We start from the raw sequence: 17,162 nt of genomic DNA on the forward strand, positions 1-17,162 counted from the left end.
CTTGTTTCTTCTATCCCTACTAGAACATAAACACTTCATCCTTCTATAGTCCCTTGAAGTGTCTTGTGTAAGTTTACTTTCTTATATTTTTCTTGAGTATTACATTTTCATTTCAAAGTTTCTACTCAGCTGATAGTATTTCCGTCAGAAATCCTTAAAAGTCTTTTCATTAAAAGTTCGTTTCCCACTCGCACCCCACTCAAACCCCTCCCCCCTTGTATGCTGATGCTTAGTTTGGCTAAGTTATTCTCAATTTTTGAGCTTCCATTTTTTGCTTTTTGGAATCTCATGTACTAAACTCTTTTCTCTTGCATAGGACAAACTACCAGGTTTTGTGTAATCTTGACTGAATCTCTTTGATATTTGAATTCTTGCTTTCTGGCATCTTTGACTTGAAACTTTGGTTTTGGCTATGACTTTTCTAGGAGTTTTCATTTTGAAGATTCTTTCAGGAGGTGATCAGGGGACTCCTTCCCCTTCAATTTTCACTATGCTCTAATAAATCAGGCATGTTTCATTCAGGATTTCTTGAAATTATATCTAGGTTCTTTTTGTTGTTGTTTATAGCTTCTAATTTCCCTTCAAAAATCTATGATCTTGTGATGCCAATAAAAGTCAAAACAAAACAAAGATAAAATTTTTTATTCTCCAGTGGAATCCTACCACCAGAACATAGAGCAAGATGGAGATCTCAGATGAAACTCAACAATGTTGCACCAGGAGTTCTACTCAGCTCACACAATGGGTCTTCTAGAAAAAGGCCCTCGGTAGCCACCAATGTGTTTCCTTTTATTAATTGACCAGGAGGCATTTAATGAAATAACACAAAGTGTAAAGAAGCAATAGAACATCTTCTCTATAAACCAGGGGTACACTCTTCCATGAGTGTGCACAGTGGGAAGAATGAACATCTACAAAGAATGTGTGGCCAAGTGTTTGGTGGAGGGGGAAGGGAGAGGTCAATGTTACCAAGGCCATGAATGCCATCTGGTAATGTCATGGTGCTGATCCCACAGATTTGCTTCCAGCTCCTCTTTGTCAGGCATATAGCTCTCTCTGTCACATAAACTGTTTCTGCCTAATGTGGTTTTGCCAGATGTGTAGTTTCTTCTGCAGGATATGTAGTCTTTGATTGATGTATAATCTCTGCTAAACTTGTGATCTCTGCCAGGCACTACTGCAATAGGCAGTGTTGCTATCAGATTCTGATGGGCTAGACACACTATCTCTGCCAATTCCTTCTGGGCATGAGTACACAGGACATGAACTGTGGACCGTCTTTCTACTTTTTTATTCTGACTTCAGTCACAGCCCTAGACTGTAGTCCTGTCTCTTCCCCATAAGAAGAGTAAATTCTGTCTTATTCTTTTAATTTAAAGTGACATGACTTTCTACAACTCTTTCAGAAAACCAACAGACCTTGTACTTAAATATCTGACAAGATGTAGGGGACAGGGACCTTGCTAGGTTTTTTTTACTCTAGAATGACCTCATCAAGTCCTTCCAGAGTCTTGGTGAGAAAAAGATTCTCATCCGCAGAGAGATTCCTTGCCTCAGGTCCCAAGCTATTTAGATCGCAGAGCAGTCACTCCAAATAATGTAGTTATCACTCTAAGGCTTAATCTATTTTATGTTTTAAACTTGACTTCATGGTCATTGGGGATTGGGGTGTTCATTAGAAAATGAATTCGTGTTTAGGGTTTTTGTTGTACAGTTTCACTTGTGTCTGATTCTTCCTGACCCCATTTAGAGTTTTCTTGGCAAAGACACAGGACTGATTTGTCATTTAATTCTCCAGCTCATCTTACAGATGAGGAAACTGAAGTGAATAGGTTTAAGTGACTTGCCCGGGGTCACACAGCTAGTAAGTATCTAAGGTCAGATTTGAACTCAGGTCTTCCTGACTCCAAACCTGGCATTCTATCCACTGCGCAACCTAGGGTAAATATTCCTACTGGTTCTCTGTTAAATCCCAACTATGAATCTCATGCCTCCAAATTGATTTCAGGGGAACTCTGTGTCAGAAATCACATAGAGGTATAAGGGTCTAATTACTTGACAACTTTTTCTGGAGATCTAACAGATCTTTCATTTGCTATGCAAACAAGTGAAAGCCAGAGAAAAGCTAAGCTAGGAAGGGAGACATTTTCCCTAAGAAGTCTTTTGTAGCTGATTTAAATATTTATAATACTTAGGATAACATGGTTGTTCATAGTTATTCTTTGAACAATGTTGCTGTTACTCTATACAACTTTCTCTTGGTTCTGCTCATTTCACTCTTCAGTATTTCTAGGTTTTTCTAAAATCACCCTGCTCGTCATTTCTGACAGCACAGAAGTATTCTATCACAATTATATACCACAACTTGCTTAGCCATTCCTCAACTGATGGACATCCCCTCAATTTCCATTTCTTTCCCACCACAAAGAGAGTTGTTTTAAATATTTTAGAACATACAGATTCTTTTCTTTTTTTTCCCATGATCACCTTGGGAAATAGACCTAATAGTGGTACTGCTGGGACTGGCTTCTAACTATATCATCCAACTGAAACTTTCTTTTCAAGGTTGCCAATAATTTCTTTTCTGAAAATTCAATTTTATTTTATTTTCCATTCCAAAGTCTCTCCCTCCCCCACACCCCACATTGAGAAGATAAGAAAAACAAAGCCAATTGCAAACACTTATAGTCATGTGACACAAATTCCTTCATTAGCCATGCTCAAAAAGACTAAAGGAAAAAAAGAAAGAAAAGAACAGAAAATAAAAGAACAGAAAATGTGCTTCAATTTACACTTTGCATTCAACTCTCTGGAGGTAGACAGCAATTTTTGTCATGAGTCCTTTGAAACTATGGTTGTTTTTGTGCTGATCAGACTTGATAAGTTTTTCAGAGATGATTATATTTATAACTGTTATTATTGCATGTATTTCGGTCCAGTTTTTCTCACTTAAGTTTGCATCTATTCATACAAATCTTCCTGGGTCTTTCTGAAGCCATCCACTTCATCATTTCTTATAGCACAATAATATCCTGCCATATTTTTTAAATATGCAATTTATTTATTTTTAGTTTTTTAACATTCACTTCCACAAGAATTTGAATTCAAAATTTTCTCCCCATCTCTCCCCACTCCCACCCCAGGACAGCAGGCACCCCACCTACCCCTTCCTCCACTCTGTCCTCCTTTCTATTACCCACCTTCTTCCATTCTCCTTCCCCTCTGTTTTCCTGTAGGGCAGAATAGCTTTCTATACTCCACTGCCTGTAAAGCTTAATTTCCAGGTGCATGAGTTTGTGTCTTGATCTTCCCTGTCATCAAAATAACTTTTTTATGGACAATTTCTTGTTTTGGTTGTTTACTCACTTTCCATTCTAATTTATGACTTTTATCTTTATGTTAAAGTCAGACTCTCCTCACCTTGTTGCTGTTGGTGGCTATTGTCTGAAACATCAGGCTTTTCTGAGCTGCTGTTTTCATAGCTTGATCTGAGGACCTGTAAGTGCTCCTATGCTTCTAATAAGGGAGAGTTCCCTTCACTTCTCTCCTGGCATATACTCTGCAAATTCTTGACTTGATTTGGGTCTATTATCTTGAGTGTGGTTGATTTTTCGTATCTTGCTGATAGATTAAATCACATTTAACCTGTAGGGAGGGTCTAGAGTAACTGAACTGGTGGCTCCCCCCAGGTTTTGATCCTCTGCTTTGGTTTACTTGACTGTAAACTTACATGCAACACTAAAGGTTAGACCTGAGTCTCTTTCTATTCTCGGGTTCATAACCCCACAGCTATGTTTATGGAACTTGGTTCTTGTTCCACACACAAGGAAAGCCCCTGCTCACTCACAACCACAGCCACTCCTCTCTATCCTGGACCTGTGACCCAGAACTTGGTAATAGGTGCCAAAGCCGCCCAATTTTATCTGTTGTTGTTATCCAGTGCTAGGACTGAAGTCCCTTGAAATCTCTTTTTGCCCACGTGTTCATTAATCTTACTGTCCTTGGGCACCAGGCTCTTCAGTATCGTTTCCACTACCTCCGTGGTCTGCTTTGACCAGTTGCAGACACTGTTGCTGCTATTGCTGCACTGAGCTTCTAGTAACTCCCACCCCAGTCACTGAAGACCTCTCTGTTTGTCTTCCTAAGCTGGCCTGGGCTGGATAAAAGACACATTGTAAATTTTCCCCTCAACTTTCTTGATCAGAATTTGGTGTGATCCTTTTTTAACTTGCTGTGGAAGGGGTGTATTGAGAGAAATCAGAAAAGTTTCTGGCACTCACTCTCCTATCTTGATTCCACCTCCTTTAACTTTTCTAAAATTCTATTCATCTCCTTAGCTTCTGTCTTATTGATTTATTGAATAGTTAAATTTATCTAGGTTTAAGGAATAAATTGAGATCCCCAATAGTATAATTTTACTATTTCCCCCAGTAACTCACTTAAAATTTCCTATAAAAATTTAGATCCTATACCCTTTCATGCATATATTTTAGCATTGATGTTAAAGCATTGACTCTGCTCCACCTAGCAAAATATAGTTTCCCTGTTTATCTCTTTTAATTTTGCTATTTCTTAAAAAAATCATTATTATTATTCCTGCTTTTTTTTTACTCCAGCTGAGGTGTAATATATTCTTTCCCAGTCCTAACTTTAATTATGTGTATCTTTCTATTTGAAATGTACTTCTTGTAAAAAGGCAGTTAGGTGATGCAGTGGATAGAGCACCAGTGCAGGAGTCAGGAGGACCTGCGTTCAAATCTCACCTCAGACACTTGACATTTATGTGACCTTGGGCAAGTCACTTAACCCCAATTGCCTCATCTTGGCTCATCTCCAGTCATCCTGATGAATATCTGGTCACTGGATTCAGATGGCTCTGGAGGAGAAGTGAGGCTGGTGACCTGCATAGCCTTCCCTCACTCAAAACAAAGTCAAGTGCAAGTCATGTCATCATTTCTCTGATGGCGTGGTCTTCTTCTGCAATGAAGGATGAACACATACACACTTCTTGTAAACAATGTACTTTTAGATTCTGGTTTCTAAGCCATTCTGTTATCCTCTTATATTTTATGAGTGAATACATACCATTCATATTCACAGTTATGATTACTAATTGTGTATTTTCCTCTACTCTAGTCTCTTATATTTTTCCTTCTCTTTTCTATCCCCATCCTCTCTTTAATAGTCTGTTTTGATTCTGACTACTCCTCCCCTTAACCTACTCTCCTTTCTATTTCCCTCCCACTTCTTTTAATCCCTTTGCCTCTTATTTCCCTGTTGGATGCATTCCTATACCTATGTGTTTATGTGTATTCTTTACTCTTTTAACTTGTTCACATGAAATTAACTTGTCACTTGTTCTCACCCAGTTCCTTCACTGTCACATAAACTCCTCTTCCCACATTCCATTTATGTGACATAATTTTTCTAATTCTTCCTCTCCCTTTTTCTCATAGCACACTTCTCTTTCCAACCTTTCCATTTTTTTTAAAGATTATCTAAACACGTTGTAATCACACCAAACCTTCTATTTAATTACACTCCCTACAAAACTCCTGATCCAACCTCAGATGCTGTGTGTCCCTGGGCAAATCACTTAACCTATGCCGACCTCAGTTTCATAAACAGTAAAATGAGGATAATAATGGCACCTAACTCCCGGGTTCTTGTGAGGATCAAGGGAGATAACATTTGTAAAGTCTTTAGAAAGCCTAAAGCAGCATATAAATGAAAGCTGTAATTATAGCTTCTATCCATAAGTAGGTTCTAAATAGCTGCTGAAGAAAGTCATGTTATCTTTAGGAGGCTGGGGGGGGGGGGTGTCCAGTGGGAAGAACATTGGCACTGGAGTCAGAGGAGGGAGAATCTCTGGGATCTCAGTAGAGGACCTGGCCTCCTACTCTACTGTGAAGATCAAGGCTGACCTTCCAGAGCTCCCTCACCTCCTGGACATCATCCCTCCCAGACCATCCTTTTCTCTTGTTCCTCTGTTTCTGGGGAAGACATGGCTCTTTTCCAGCTGCTTTACTGATGCCTCCATCTCATCCCTTCTCTTCTCTCCAGGAGCTGGCCCTGGAGACCATGACCTGACCCTCACCCTCCAAATCATAAGCTTCTTCTTAGCCATTGGCTCCTCAGATCTCCCCCATCCTCAGAAATCCCTCTTAGCCTCCTCAATTTACCTCCTCTATCTTTTCTCTCTTTCACTGTCAGAGGCCTGAGAAGAGTTGTCTGTACTTATATGCCAACAAGAAGGTCCCAGAGAGAATTCAGAGATGAGGTTTGACACTGTCCCTGAGCCCACCCCCTTTTACTACCTTGCTGATCTTTCCTTTTCTTTTTTTCTTCTCTTCCTTTTTGTTTTCATTTTTCAACCAACAAGAATTTCTTTCCTATTCCTTCAACCTCCTTGGAAAAGAAAGCCCCTGTAACAAACAGCATACTGAAATCAGATGAAACAAATTCCCACTTGGGCCACGTGCTAATATGTATGTTTTATTTCTTTTCTTTTCTTGCAGATGTCAGTGAATGTGCATCATCTATTAATATCTCATGTGGTCAGAATGCAAGCTGTATTAATAAAGAGGGAACATACCGTTGTGCCTGTTCCCCTGGATATGCACTTCCTTCTAGGGAAAAGATATTCCCAAATGCCAGCATGAACAACTGTAAAGGTACAAACCTCTCCTACATTCTTGGTCTAGCCTGGGAGTCACTGAAAGGTTCTTTGTGCTGAGCTGAGAGCGGAGAAACCCTGTCCTGCATGGGCAAACTCTTTTCTCCTCATATGGACCCCCTCTCACCTTCCCCAGACCCCTACCTGACTCGGGCTCTCTCTGCTCAATACCCTTAACTCCTCATTACAGGGACCACCTCTAAATCCTGGGAACTCTCCCCTTCTCCCTATTCTGTCCATCTTCAGGCCCCCTCAGGAAACCTCATCCAAGTGCTGTGGCCAGACCTTGCCTCAGGGCTAGGAGCTTCAAATCTCTTTCCAAGCTACAAACTAAAGAAGGAATTGAGGTCATAGGAGTCTGATCTGTCTGACAGTGCTGCCTTGTGTGACCCAATGTTGAGGAGACAAAGGGAGGAGGGATATTTTGGAGGGGACTAAGCAGTGATTTCTCTCCCAGTTCCCTGCTCACTGTTCTCTCACAGAGGTATCTGTGGCACTGAGAGGCTGGGAGTCTTGGAGACTCATGGAGCCAGTATGTATCTGAGGGGAAACTTGAACCCAAGGCTTCTTAACTCTGAGCGTATCTCTCTCTCCACTAGGCCTCATTCCTTCTCTTATCCAATGGTCTGTACCTTCCCCTGCCCCCATTGCATGGGCCACTTTATTTCTTTTCTTGTGTCCTTTCTTTCTCTCCCCTCTCCCATCTGCCCTATCCTGGTTAGGACTCCATCTGGGCTCACCCTCATAGAGACCACCTCCAGCCTGAGGGGAGGAGGGATCATTAGAATTAATGGCATGATTTCCACAGCACTTCAAGTTTACAAAGCCCTTCCTTCTCTCTGATTTTACCTCCCATTTACACTGCATGTATATTGTCTGTTCACAGTTGTTTAACTGTTGTCTCCTCCATTAGACTGTGAGTATGTTTTCCAGTGCAGAGACTGCATTTTTGCCTCTCTTTGTACCCCCAGTGTGCCTAGCACAGTGCCTGGTATGTAGGAAGTGCTCGGTAAATGCTGATGGACTGATTGACTGAGGGAGATACTAGAGGTATTTTTGATCCTCTGATGAGGAAAGTGAGGTTCTCAGAGGTGCAGAAGCCTGCTTCTATGGCCCCCTCCCTCACCATGTGCCAGGTCACCCTAGGTTCAAGCCTCCCTTTTCCAGCAGCTGATGATCAGACCAGCCCCCCTCTCTCTGGTTTCCATCATGCTGTAGTTCTCTTTCGCAGCAATATCGATGTTTAGGGATGGGAGATGAAATGAGTCCATTTTTTAGAGGAAACATGCTAGAAGCTGACTCTGGAAAGGAGCTGTGAATGTTTTATACAGGCTTTTCCCCTGACAACGGCTTTGTGAGGAGTCACCAAAAAAACTAGAAATTCCAGTTGGGGCAAAAGCCAAGGCCTTGGCCATTGTCACAACCACTTCATGTCCTTGTACTGATCAGGAACCTGATGACCTTACATTGTTAGCAGATGCTTTGGGAGATCAGCTTGTGGACCAAATGGTTTACTGAGGGCAAGTAGGAGTCTCTGGGCACCATTCTGATACACCATCACAGGGATAGAGAGGCTCACAAGTCCCCCTCCCCTGACCCCCAGGGAGGTGGGACTGAGAAGATCCCTGGAGGTCCCTGCCCTTCCTCCCCCCAGGATCCCCTCTCTGCCCCTCACATTGAGTGGGAAGCAAACTGAACTGAAAGACAGACCTTTTTTGTCTCTCCTGGTCTAGAGGCTCTGGGATTTACTTGATTGCTTGAATAATTAGATTCCGTCCAAGGTAAAAGAAATAGTTTCAATCAGTGGGGAGAATTGCCACACATGAGATGAAGCCTCCCTCCTTCCCAGATGGATGAGCCCATCTAAGATCACACAGAGCCATGCTTCACATCAAGGGGGCAGAACATCTGGGTTACTAGGGAGGACCCTGAGGGCCCCCTTAGTCAACATGAAAGACAAGGCAGTTATGAAGCATTAAATATGTACCCAGCAATTTGCTAAATGCTGGCAATAAAAAATAAAATGAAAGATGATCCCCTGTCCTGAAGAAACTTGTATTTTATTTTATTTTTTCCTGGGAAAGTCCTTAGCTTAATTTATTTTTAAATTTATTTTTAGTTTTCAACATTCATTTCCACAAGATTTTGAGTTCCAAATTTTCTCCTCATTTCTCCCTTCCCCTCACCCCAAGACCCTGTGCATTCTGATTATCCCTTCCCCCAATCTGACCTCCCTTCTGTCACACCCCTCCCTTCCCTTATGCCCATCTTCTCTCTTTTCTTGTAGGACAAGATAGATTTCTATACTACATTGCCCGTATTTCTTGTTTCCCAGTTGTATACAAAAACAGTTCTCAACATTTGCTCCTGAAATTTTGAGTTCCAACTTCTCTCCCTTCCTCCTTCCCCACCCATCCCCACTGAGAAGGCAAGCAATTCAATATAGGCTACACATGTGTAGTTACTCAAAAGATTTCCATAATAGTCATGTTGTGAAAGATTAACTGTATTTTCCTCCATCCTATTCTGCCCCCATTTATTCTAATCTTTCTTTTGACCTTGTCCTCCCCAAAAGCGTTTTCTTCAAATTACTCTCTCCTTGCATATGCTTTCCCTTCTATCATCCCCCATAGCTTTATGACATCAGATCACTTAACATCTCTGAGCCTCAGTTTCCTCATTTGGTGTTCGACCAGATGATCTCTGGGATCCCTACCAACTTGTTCAGTCGATTCAGTCATATCTGACTCTCTGTGACTCTACTTTGGAGTTTTCTTGGCAGAGATAATGGAGTGGCTTGTCATTTCCTTCGCCAGCTCACTTGAAAGACAAGGAACTGAGGCAAATAGGTTTAAATGACTGTCACAGAGTCACACGGCTAGTAAGTGTCTGAGGATGGATTTGAACTCTGAAAGATTACTCTTGCTGATTCCAGGCCTGGTGCTCTATCCATTGAGCCACCCAGCTGCCCAGCTCTAGGAACCTCTAATAAGAGGGAGCTCTGCTTTCTGGGTTAATTTCACCCAAAGAGAGGAAGGGAAGGAAATGAGAATCTCTGAGAGCATTGCTTCAGGAGATCCAGGCCAAGGAGAGAAAGAAATTCTTAACAGGGGAGGCTGGAGGTTCTAGGGACTTGGGATGTCTCTGTCCAGTCCAGTTCTACCCTTTCCAGGAGCTGGATAGTGGCAAGACATGCCTGAGTGTCTGGCCCCCCTCCCTCTGTCTCTGTTGTGTCCACACTAGGCTTGGTCCTCATCCCTTTTCTCTTTTTATTACAGATATAGATGAATGTCAGAGCCTCTCCTTAAGTTGTGAACCCCTTGGGGTCTGCATAAACACCCCTGGAAGCTTTATGTGCAAATGCAAGCCAGGCTATGACGAAGGACGCAAGAATGGGAATCCTACCTGCACAGGTAAGCCCCTGTTGGAGGGAGACCAGGGACTCCTAGGGGATGGACTGAGGCCCTCTAAGTGAGCCAGCCCAGGATCAAGGCCAAGGCAAGGAGCAGCTTGTATGGTGAAGAGATGATGCTTCCCCCAGAAGTCAGAGCCAAGACAGCTGGGGAAGAGTCACCCTTGGGAATTTGGGCTGCTGTCCAGACTCTAGGACAGCAGGAATCTCTGATCTGGGAGTGGAAACTTGGTTCCAAGCACTGTAAGGAGCAGAGTGTGGGCAAGGCCAGCTGGACATCCTGGAGCCTGTGGGCACTGAGGTAGGAGCAGTGGCCTTGGGGCAGGACTCATGGTGTGACCGACCCTGGCACTCCCTGCTATGGTGCCATGGATAAATCCCTTACCAGGTCAGAGCCTCTGGTTGTTCATTTTTAGAACACCTATCCCACTGCACAGAGGTAGGGAGGAAAGGAAGAAGGAAAAGAATAAGCATTGATATAGGCATGATGCTAAGTGTTTTATTAATGTAATCTCCTAACAACCCTTGACAACTAGGAGATTCAGTGGGTAGAGTGCTGGGCTTGGAGTCACTAAGAATCATCTTCCTGAATGCAACTTTGGCCTCAGATGCTAACTAGCTGTGTGACCCTGTCCAAGGTACTTCATCCTGTTTGGCTCAGTTTTCTCATCTGTAAAATGAGCTGGAGAAGCCTATGGCAAACCACTCTAGTATCTTTGCCACAAAAACTCCAAATGGGATCACAAAGAGTATGACATCATTGAAACAACTAAACAAATTCATAGAGATGTGGGATGATAGGGAGAGATAGAGAAGCAGGGTTTCCCAACCATGGCTCATGGCAGAATGATTTTCCTGCTCCCCACAACTTTTATTCCTTAATCTTATGAGTTAAAAAAACAACCATCCTTCCTCTTCCTGCTCCTCCCAGTCCCAGAAGCCTACCTTCACCCTCTTCTCCATCCCGAGCTAGCCCTAGAGTCTGAGTAGGGTTCAGGAGGCCATTTGCAATGGATATATTTGCCTGGTGGATATTCTGCTTGTCTGGGAGTCAGGAAGACCAGAGTTCAAATCCAGCCTCAGACACTTACTAGTGAGCTGACGTTGGGCTAGTCACTTAACCTCAGTTTCCTCAACTCTAAAGTGAAGAAATTGAAAGCACCTTCCTCTCAGGGTTGTCATTAGGATTAAATGAGTTAATATGTGCAAATTTAGCCCAGTGCCTGGCACATATTAGGTACAATGGGAATGTTAGCTATTATTAGAAGTCACTGAGTCCAATGGAGTCTAAAATGGAGACTCATCTTCCCTCTGAGATGAGGAGGAGCACAGGTTGCGGATAGCTTCATTCTCTGCCAGTGCAGACAGTAGAGGAAGATGATCTTATATTGTTAACCGATTACTTTGGGAGATCAGCTGAAGGACCAGGTGATTGACTGAAGGCTGTCAGGACACCAGGTCACATTTTGACTGCTAGGGTTGGAGTTTTGGGGATTTCCTAGTTTGTTTGGATAATTAGAATCTGTCCAAGGCAAAGGGGATGGTGTCAACTAATGGGGCAGAGATTGAGAGAAATGGCCAGACATGAGATGGGGTCTCCCTCTTCCCCAGATAGATGAGTCACCTAAGACAACACAGAGCCAGGCTTCACCCCAACAAGGGGGCAGAACATCTGGGTCACTAGGGAGGAACCTGAGGGCCCCCTCAGCCAACATGGAAAAGAAGGCATTTATGATGCATTTACTATACACCCAGCAGTTTGCTAAAGGTTGGCAATAAAAAAAGAGATACTGACCCCTGTCCTCAGGAAACTTCTTTTTTAAACATGAGAGGGAATAGAAGTCTGGGGCTGTCAGCCCAAATTCAATAAGACTAACTAGCTTTATGATCTTAGGTCTCTTAACCTTTCTGGACCTTGGTTTCCTCATTTGTGTGCTGGACCAGAAGACCTCTAGAGTCCCTACCAACTTTTTGTTCAGTTGTTTCATTCGTGTCAGACTCTCTGTGATCTCCTTTGGGGTTTTCTTGGCAGAGATAATAGAATGATTTACCATTTCCTACTCCAGCCCATTTGACAGATGAGGAACTGAGGCAAACAGGTTTAAGTGACTGTCCTAGGGTCACACAGCTAGGAAGTATCTGAGTCTGGATTTGAACTATGGAAGATGAGGTTTACTGACCCCAGACCTGGCACTCTATCCACTGAGACATCTAGCTACCCAGCTCTAGGAGCCTGTAATAAAAGGAAGCTCTGCTTCCTGAGTCAATTTCACCCAAAGAGGTGAGCAGAAGGAAATGAGTGTCCCTGAGATCACTGCTTCAGGAAGCTCAGGCCAAGGAGGGAAGAAGATTCTTAACAGAAAGTTCTGGAGGCTCCAGGGGCTTGGGGTCTCTCTGTCCAGCCCAGTTTCACCTTCTTCAGGAGCTGGATAGTGGCAAGAGATGCCAGAGTGTTTGGACTCCCCTCCCGGGTCTCTGTTGTGTCCACACTAGGGTTGGTCCTTATCTCCTTTCTCTTTCTATTACAGACATAAATGAATGTCAGCGCAATAGCTCACTCTGTACACCTGGTGGGGTATGCAAAAATAACCGTGGAAGCTATATGTGCGAATGCTACCCAGGCTTTGAGAAAGTCCAAGAGAATGGGAATTATGACTGCATAGGTAAGTCCTTGTGGGAGGAAAACCATGACATCAGAGAAATGATGACGGGACTTGCACTTGACTCTGTTTTGAGGGAGGGAGGTCTGTGCAAGGTCACCAGCCTCACTTTCTCCTCTTGAGCCATCTGGATCTAGTGACCAGATATTCATCAGGATGACTGGAGATGACCCAGGATGTAATGGGAGACCTTGGCCTTTTTAGGCCAAGGCCTATTCAGGTACTCACTTAGAGTGAAGTAATGCCCATTCAGTGAATAGACCTCTTTAAGAAGTAGTTAGAAAATGACCCCTTTAATGAGCAAAAGAAAAAATAAGTAAAATCAAGCTGGGAAAGAAAGAGCAACAGTTATTGTTGATAATTACTCTAAACCAGGAGGGTCCAGCCATTAAGTGGAGCTTGGGCAGGGATGTATTGTTGTCCAATCTATAGAATCAGGGAAGCTACATTTTACTATAAGGTACCATAGACAAAGACCATGACCTGTCCCTCCCCCAAATCATCAACCTCTCTTTTACCATTGGCCCCTCAGATCTCCTCCACCCTCTTGGCCTCCTCAAGTTACTCTTCTCTGTCTTTTCTCCCTTTTATTGTCAGAGGCCTGAGAAGAAATGTCTGTACTTATATGCTGGGAGGAAGCTCAGAGAGAGCTTCAGAGAGAATTCAGAGATGAGGAACTGTCCCTGAGGCCACCCCTTTCCACTCTCTAGCTGATCTTTCCTTTCTTTTTTTCTTCTGTTTCCTGTTTTCTTTGTCGAACCAGCAAGCATTTCTTTCCTATTTCTTCAATATCCTTGGAAAAGAAAATGAAAAAGAAAGCCCCTGTAACAAATAGCATAGTGTAGTCAGATGATACAAATTCCCACACGGGGCATGTGCAAATACGTATATTTCATTCCATTTTTTCTTTTCTTTTCTTTTATTGCAGATGTTAATGAATGCTTGCTACCTGTTAATATCTCATGTGGTCAGAATGCAGACTGTGTTAATACAGAGGGAAGTTACTACTGCATCTGTAACCCTGGATATGCACTTCCTTCTGGGGAGATGACATTCCCAAATGCCACTATGAATGACTGTCAAGGTACAGACCTCTCCTGCATTCTTTTTCTAGCCTAAGAGTCACAAAAGGGCTCTTTGTGCTGAGTTGAGAGCAGAGAAGCCCCTCCCTGCATGGGCCACTTGCATGGGCTCTTTGCCTCCTCATATGGGTCCCCTCTGACCTTCCCCAGGCCCCTCCCTCACTCTGCCTCTCTCTGTTCAGTGCCCTTAGCTCCTCACTACAGGGTCCACCTCTAAATCCTGGGATCTCTACACTTTTCCTTACTCTGTCCATTCCAGCCCAGGTCCCCTCAGGAAAGCTCATTGAAGTGCTGTGGCCAGATCTTGGCTCAGGGCTGGGAGGTTCAAATCTCTTTCCAAGCTACAAACCAGAAGGAAATGAGGCCACAGGAGTCTAACCTGCCTGTCAATGCTGCCTCATGGTGCCTAATGTTTAGGAGACAGAGGGAGAAGGGATATTTTGGAGGGGACTACATAGTGATTTCTGTCCCAGTGCCCTCCTAACTGTACTTTCAGAGAGGCATCTGTGGCAGCTAAAGGCTGGGGGTCTTGGAGACTCATGGAGTCAGTATGTGTCTGAGGGGAAACTGGAATCCAGATCTTCTTAACTCTGAGCCTAGTTCTCTCTCCACTAGGCCACGTTCTCTCTCTTTTCCAACAGCCTTTACCTTCCCCTGCCCTGATTACATAGTTCACTTCATTTCTTTTCTTATGCCCTTTCTTTCTCTCCCTGACCCCATCTGCCCCATCCTGGGTAGGACTCCCTCTGGGCTCAGCCTCACAGAGACCAACAGGGGCCTCCAGCCTGAGGGAGGAGGGATCATCAGAAGTAATGGCACAATTTCCACAGCAGGTTTAGAAGCCCTCCCTTCTCTCTAATTTTACCTCCCACTTATACTGCATGGATCTCGTCTGTTCAAGATTGTTTGCCTATTCTCTCCCCCATTAGACTGTAATCCTATCTTCAGGTCCAGGCACTGAGTCATTCTCTCTTTGTACCCCCAGTGTGCCTAGCACAGTGCCTGGCACATAAGAAGTGCTCCATAAATGCCAGTGAACTGAGGGAGATACTAGTGGTATTTTTAATCCTCTGATGATGAAAATGAGGTTCCCAGAGGTGCAGAAACCTGTTTCTTTGGGCCCCTTTCCTCACTGTGTGCCCAGTCCCCATCCAGGCCTAAGCCTCCCTTCTCCAGCAACTGCTGAGCAGACCAGCCCCCCTCCCTCTGGTTTCCTTCTGCCATATTCCTTTTTCCCACCCATATAGATGTTTAGGCATGGGAGATGAAATGAGTCCAGGGCTTGTGAAAGTTTTATGTAGGACTTTCTTTGACAACAGCCTTTGAGGGAGATACCAAAGAAACTAGAAATTGCAGTCTTGATGAAAGCACAGGCCTTAGCTATCATCTATTCCAATTCCTGTCCTGGTACAGATCAGGAACCTGAGGACCTTATATTGTTAACAGATTCTTTGGGAGATCAGGTTAAGGACCAGATGGTTTACTGAGGGCAGACAGGTATCTCTGGGCCACATTTTGATACAGCATCACAGACAGAGAGATTCTCACAAGTTTCGCACACCCACCCCCCTCCCGGGAAGGTAGGGCTGAGAAGATCCATGGAGGGCCAGAAGCTGGCTGCACTCATAGACAGACAATACAATCTCTGTGAACAAGAGTCCCACATACAGCCCACCAGACAAACAGTTATCTGGTCTTTGTTCAATTCCCTTCAGTGAAGAGGAAGCCATTACTTCCTGATGTTGTCCATTCTCCTTTTGTAGTCTCTATGATTAAAGGGTCAATGATTTAAACCTTGAAGGAATCTTGGAGGTTACTAAGTCCTGCCTACTTACTTTCCACATAAGAAAGTTAGGCCCAGATAGAGTATGAGACTTTTCCAGGCTCACACATGTATCAAGTCAAGGAAGCAGAATTTAAACCCAAGGCTTCTGCTAGCTAGGTGGCACAGTGGTTAGGGTAGTGGATCTGAAGTGAGAAAGGCCTAAGTTCATATTTGATCTCAGAGTTACTAGCTTTGTAATCCTGGGCAGGTCTCTTAAGCTCTATCTGTCTCACTTTCCTTAACTTTAGAATGGGGATAATAAGAATACCTACCTCCCAAGGTTGTAGTGAGGATCAAATGAGATAATGTTGGCAAAAAGCAGGTACTTAATTAATTCTGGTTTTGCTTTTTCTTTCTCTGTACCAGTCCACTAATTTTTTTCTTTTTAAATAGTATTTTATTTTTCCCAATTACATGTAAAGACAATTTTTAACATTCATTTAAAATACTTTTTTGAGTTCCAAATTTTCTTCCTCTTTCCCCCTCTCTCCCTAAGATGGTAAGCAATTTGATATATGTTACATATGTACAATTATGTAAAACATGCAAAATATTGGTCATGTGAAAAAAGAAACAGACTAAAAGAAAAAATATGAAAAAGATTTTTTAAAAATGAAAATAGTATGTTTTAACTGTATTCATAGTACCTCAGTTCTTTCTCTGAATGTGGAAAGCATTTTCCATCATGACTCCTTTGGAACTGTCTTAGATCACTGTGTTGATGAGAAGAGCGAAGTCATTCATAGTTGATCACGGTGCAATAGTGCTGTTACGGTGTACAATGCTCTCTTGGTTCTGCTCACTTTACTTTGCATTCGTTCATGTAAGTCTTTCCAGGTTTTCCTGAACTCACCTGCTTGTCATTTCTTACAGCACAGTAGTATTCCATTACATTCATATGCCACAGCTTGTTCAGTCATTCCCCAAATGATGGATATCCCCTCAATTTCCAAATTTTAGCCAGTACAAAAAAAGGTGCTATAAAAGTTTTTGTGCATGTAGGTCCTTTTTCCCCTTTTATGATCTCTTTGGCGTTTTGAACTGGTAGAGATATTGCTGGATCAAAGGATATACACAGTTTCTTTGCTTTTTAGGCATACTTCCGAATTACTCTCAGGAATGGTCGGATCTGTTCAGAACTCCACTAACAGTGCATTAATGTCCCAATTTTCCCACATAATTTCCAAGGTTTATCATGTTCATTTTCTTTCCTATCCACCAATCTGATAGGTAAGATGTTATACTTCAGAGTTGGGTTTTTTGAAGGTTTTTTTTTTTTTTTGCTTCTTAGAAAAATTATTTATTTAGTATTTTAATTTCTCCCAATTACATATTCAACATTTGGTTTTAAATTTGGGGGTTCCAAATTCTTTCCATCCTTCTCCAACTCCCTTATTGAAAAGGCAAACAACTTGACATATACATGTGTAGTCATACAAGACATTTCCATATTTGTCATGTTGTAAAAGAAGCATAGACCAAAAAACCCCCAAGAAAAATAAAATTT

General features: G+C 42.8%; 1 protein-coding gene across 3 annotated transcripts in view; it reads left to right on the forward strand.

Moving 5' to 3' along the window:
* Nucleotides 1–17,162, forward strand: part of LOC140499970 (adhesion G protein-coupled receptor E3-like) — a 70,860-nt gene that overhangs the window by 23,190 nt on the left and 30,508 nt on the right. For all 3 annotated transcript variants that reach the window (XM_072602065.1, XM_072602063.1, XM_072602064.1), the window contains exons 3-6: nt 6,519–6,674; nt 9,955–10,089; nt 12,617–12,751; nt 13,677–13,832. In XM_072602065.1, the coding sequence (XP_072458166.1) occupies nt 6,519–6,674; nt 9,955–10,089; nt 12,617–12,751; nt 13,677–13,832 (582 nt within the window). The remainder of the gene's footprint in view (nt 1–6,518; nt 6,675–9,954; nt 10,090–12,616; nt 12,752–13,676; nt 13,833–17,162) is intronic.

The sequence above is a fragment of the Notamacropus eugenii genome, chromosome 4 (genome assembly GCF_028372415.1).
Source record: "Notamacropus eugenii isolate mMacEug1 chromosome 4, mMacEug1.pri_v2, whole genome shotgun sequence".
Classification (NCBI taxonomy): domain Eukaryota; kingdom Metazoa; phylum Chordata; class Mammalia; order Diprotodontia; family Macropodidae; genus Notamacropus; species Notamacropus eugenii.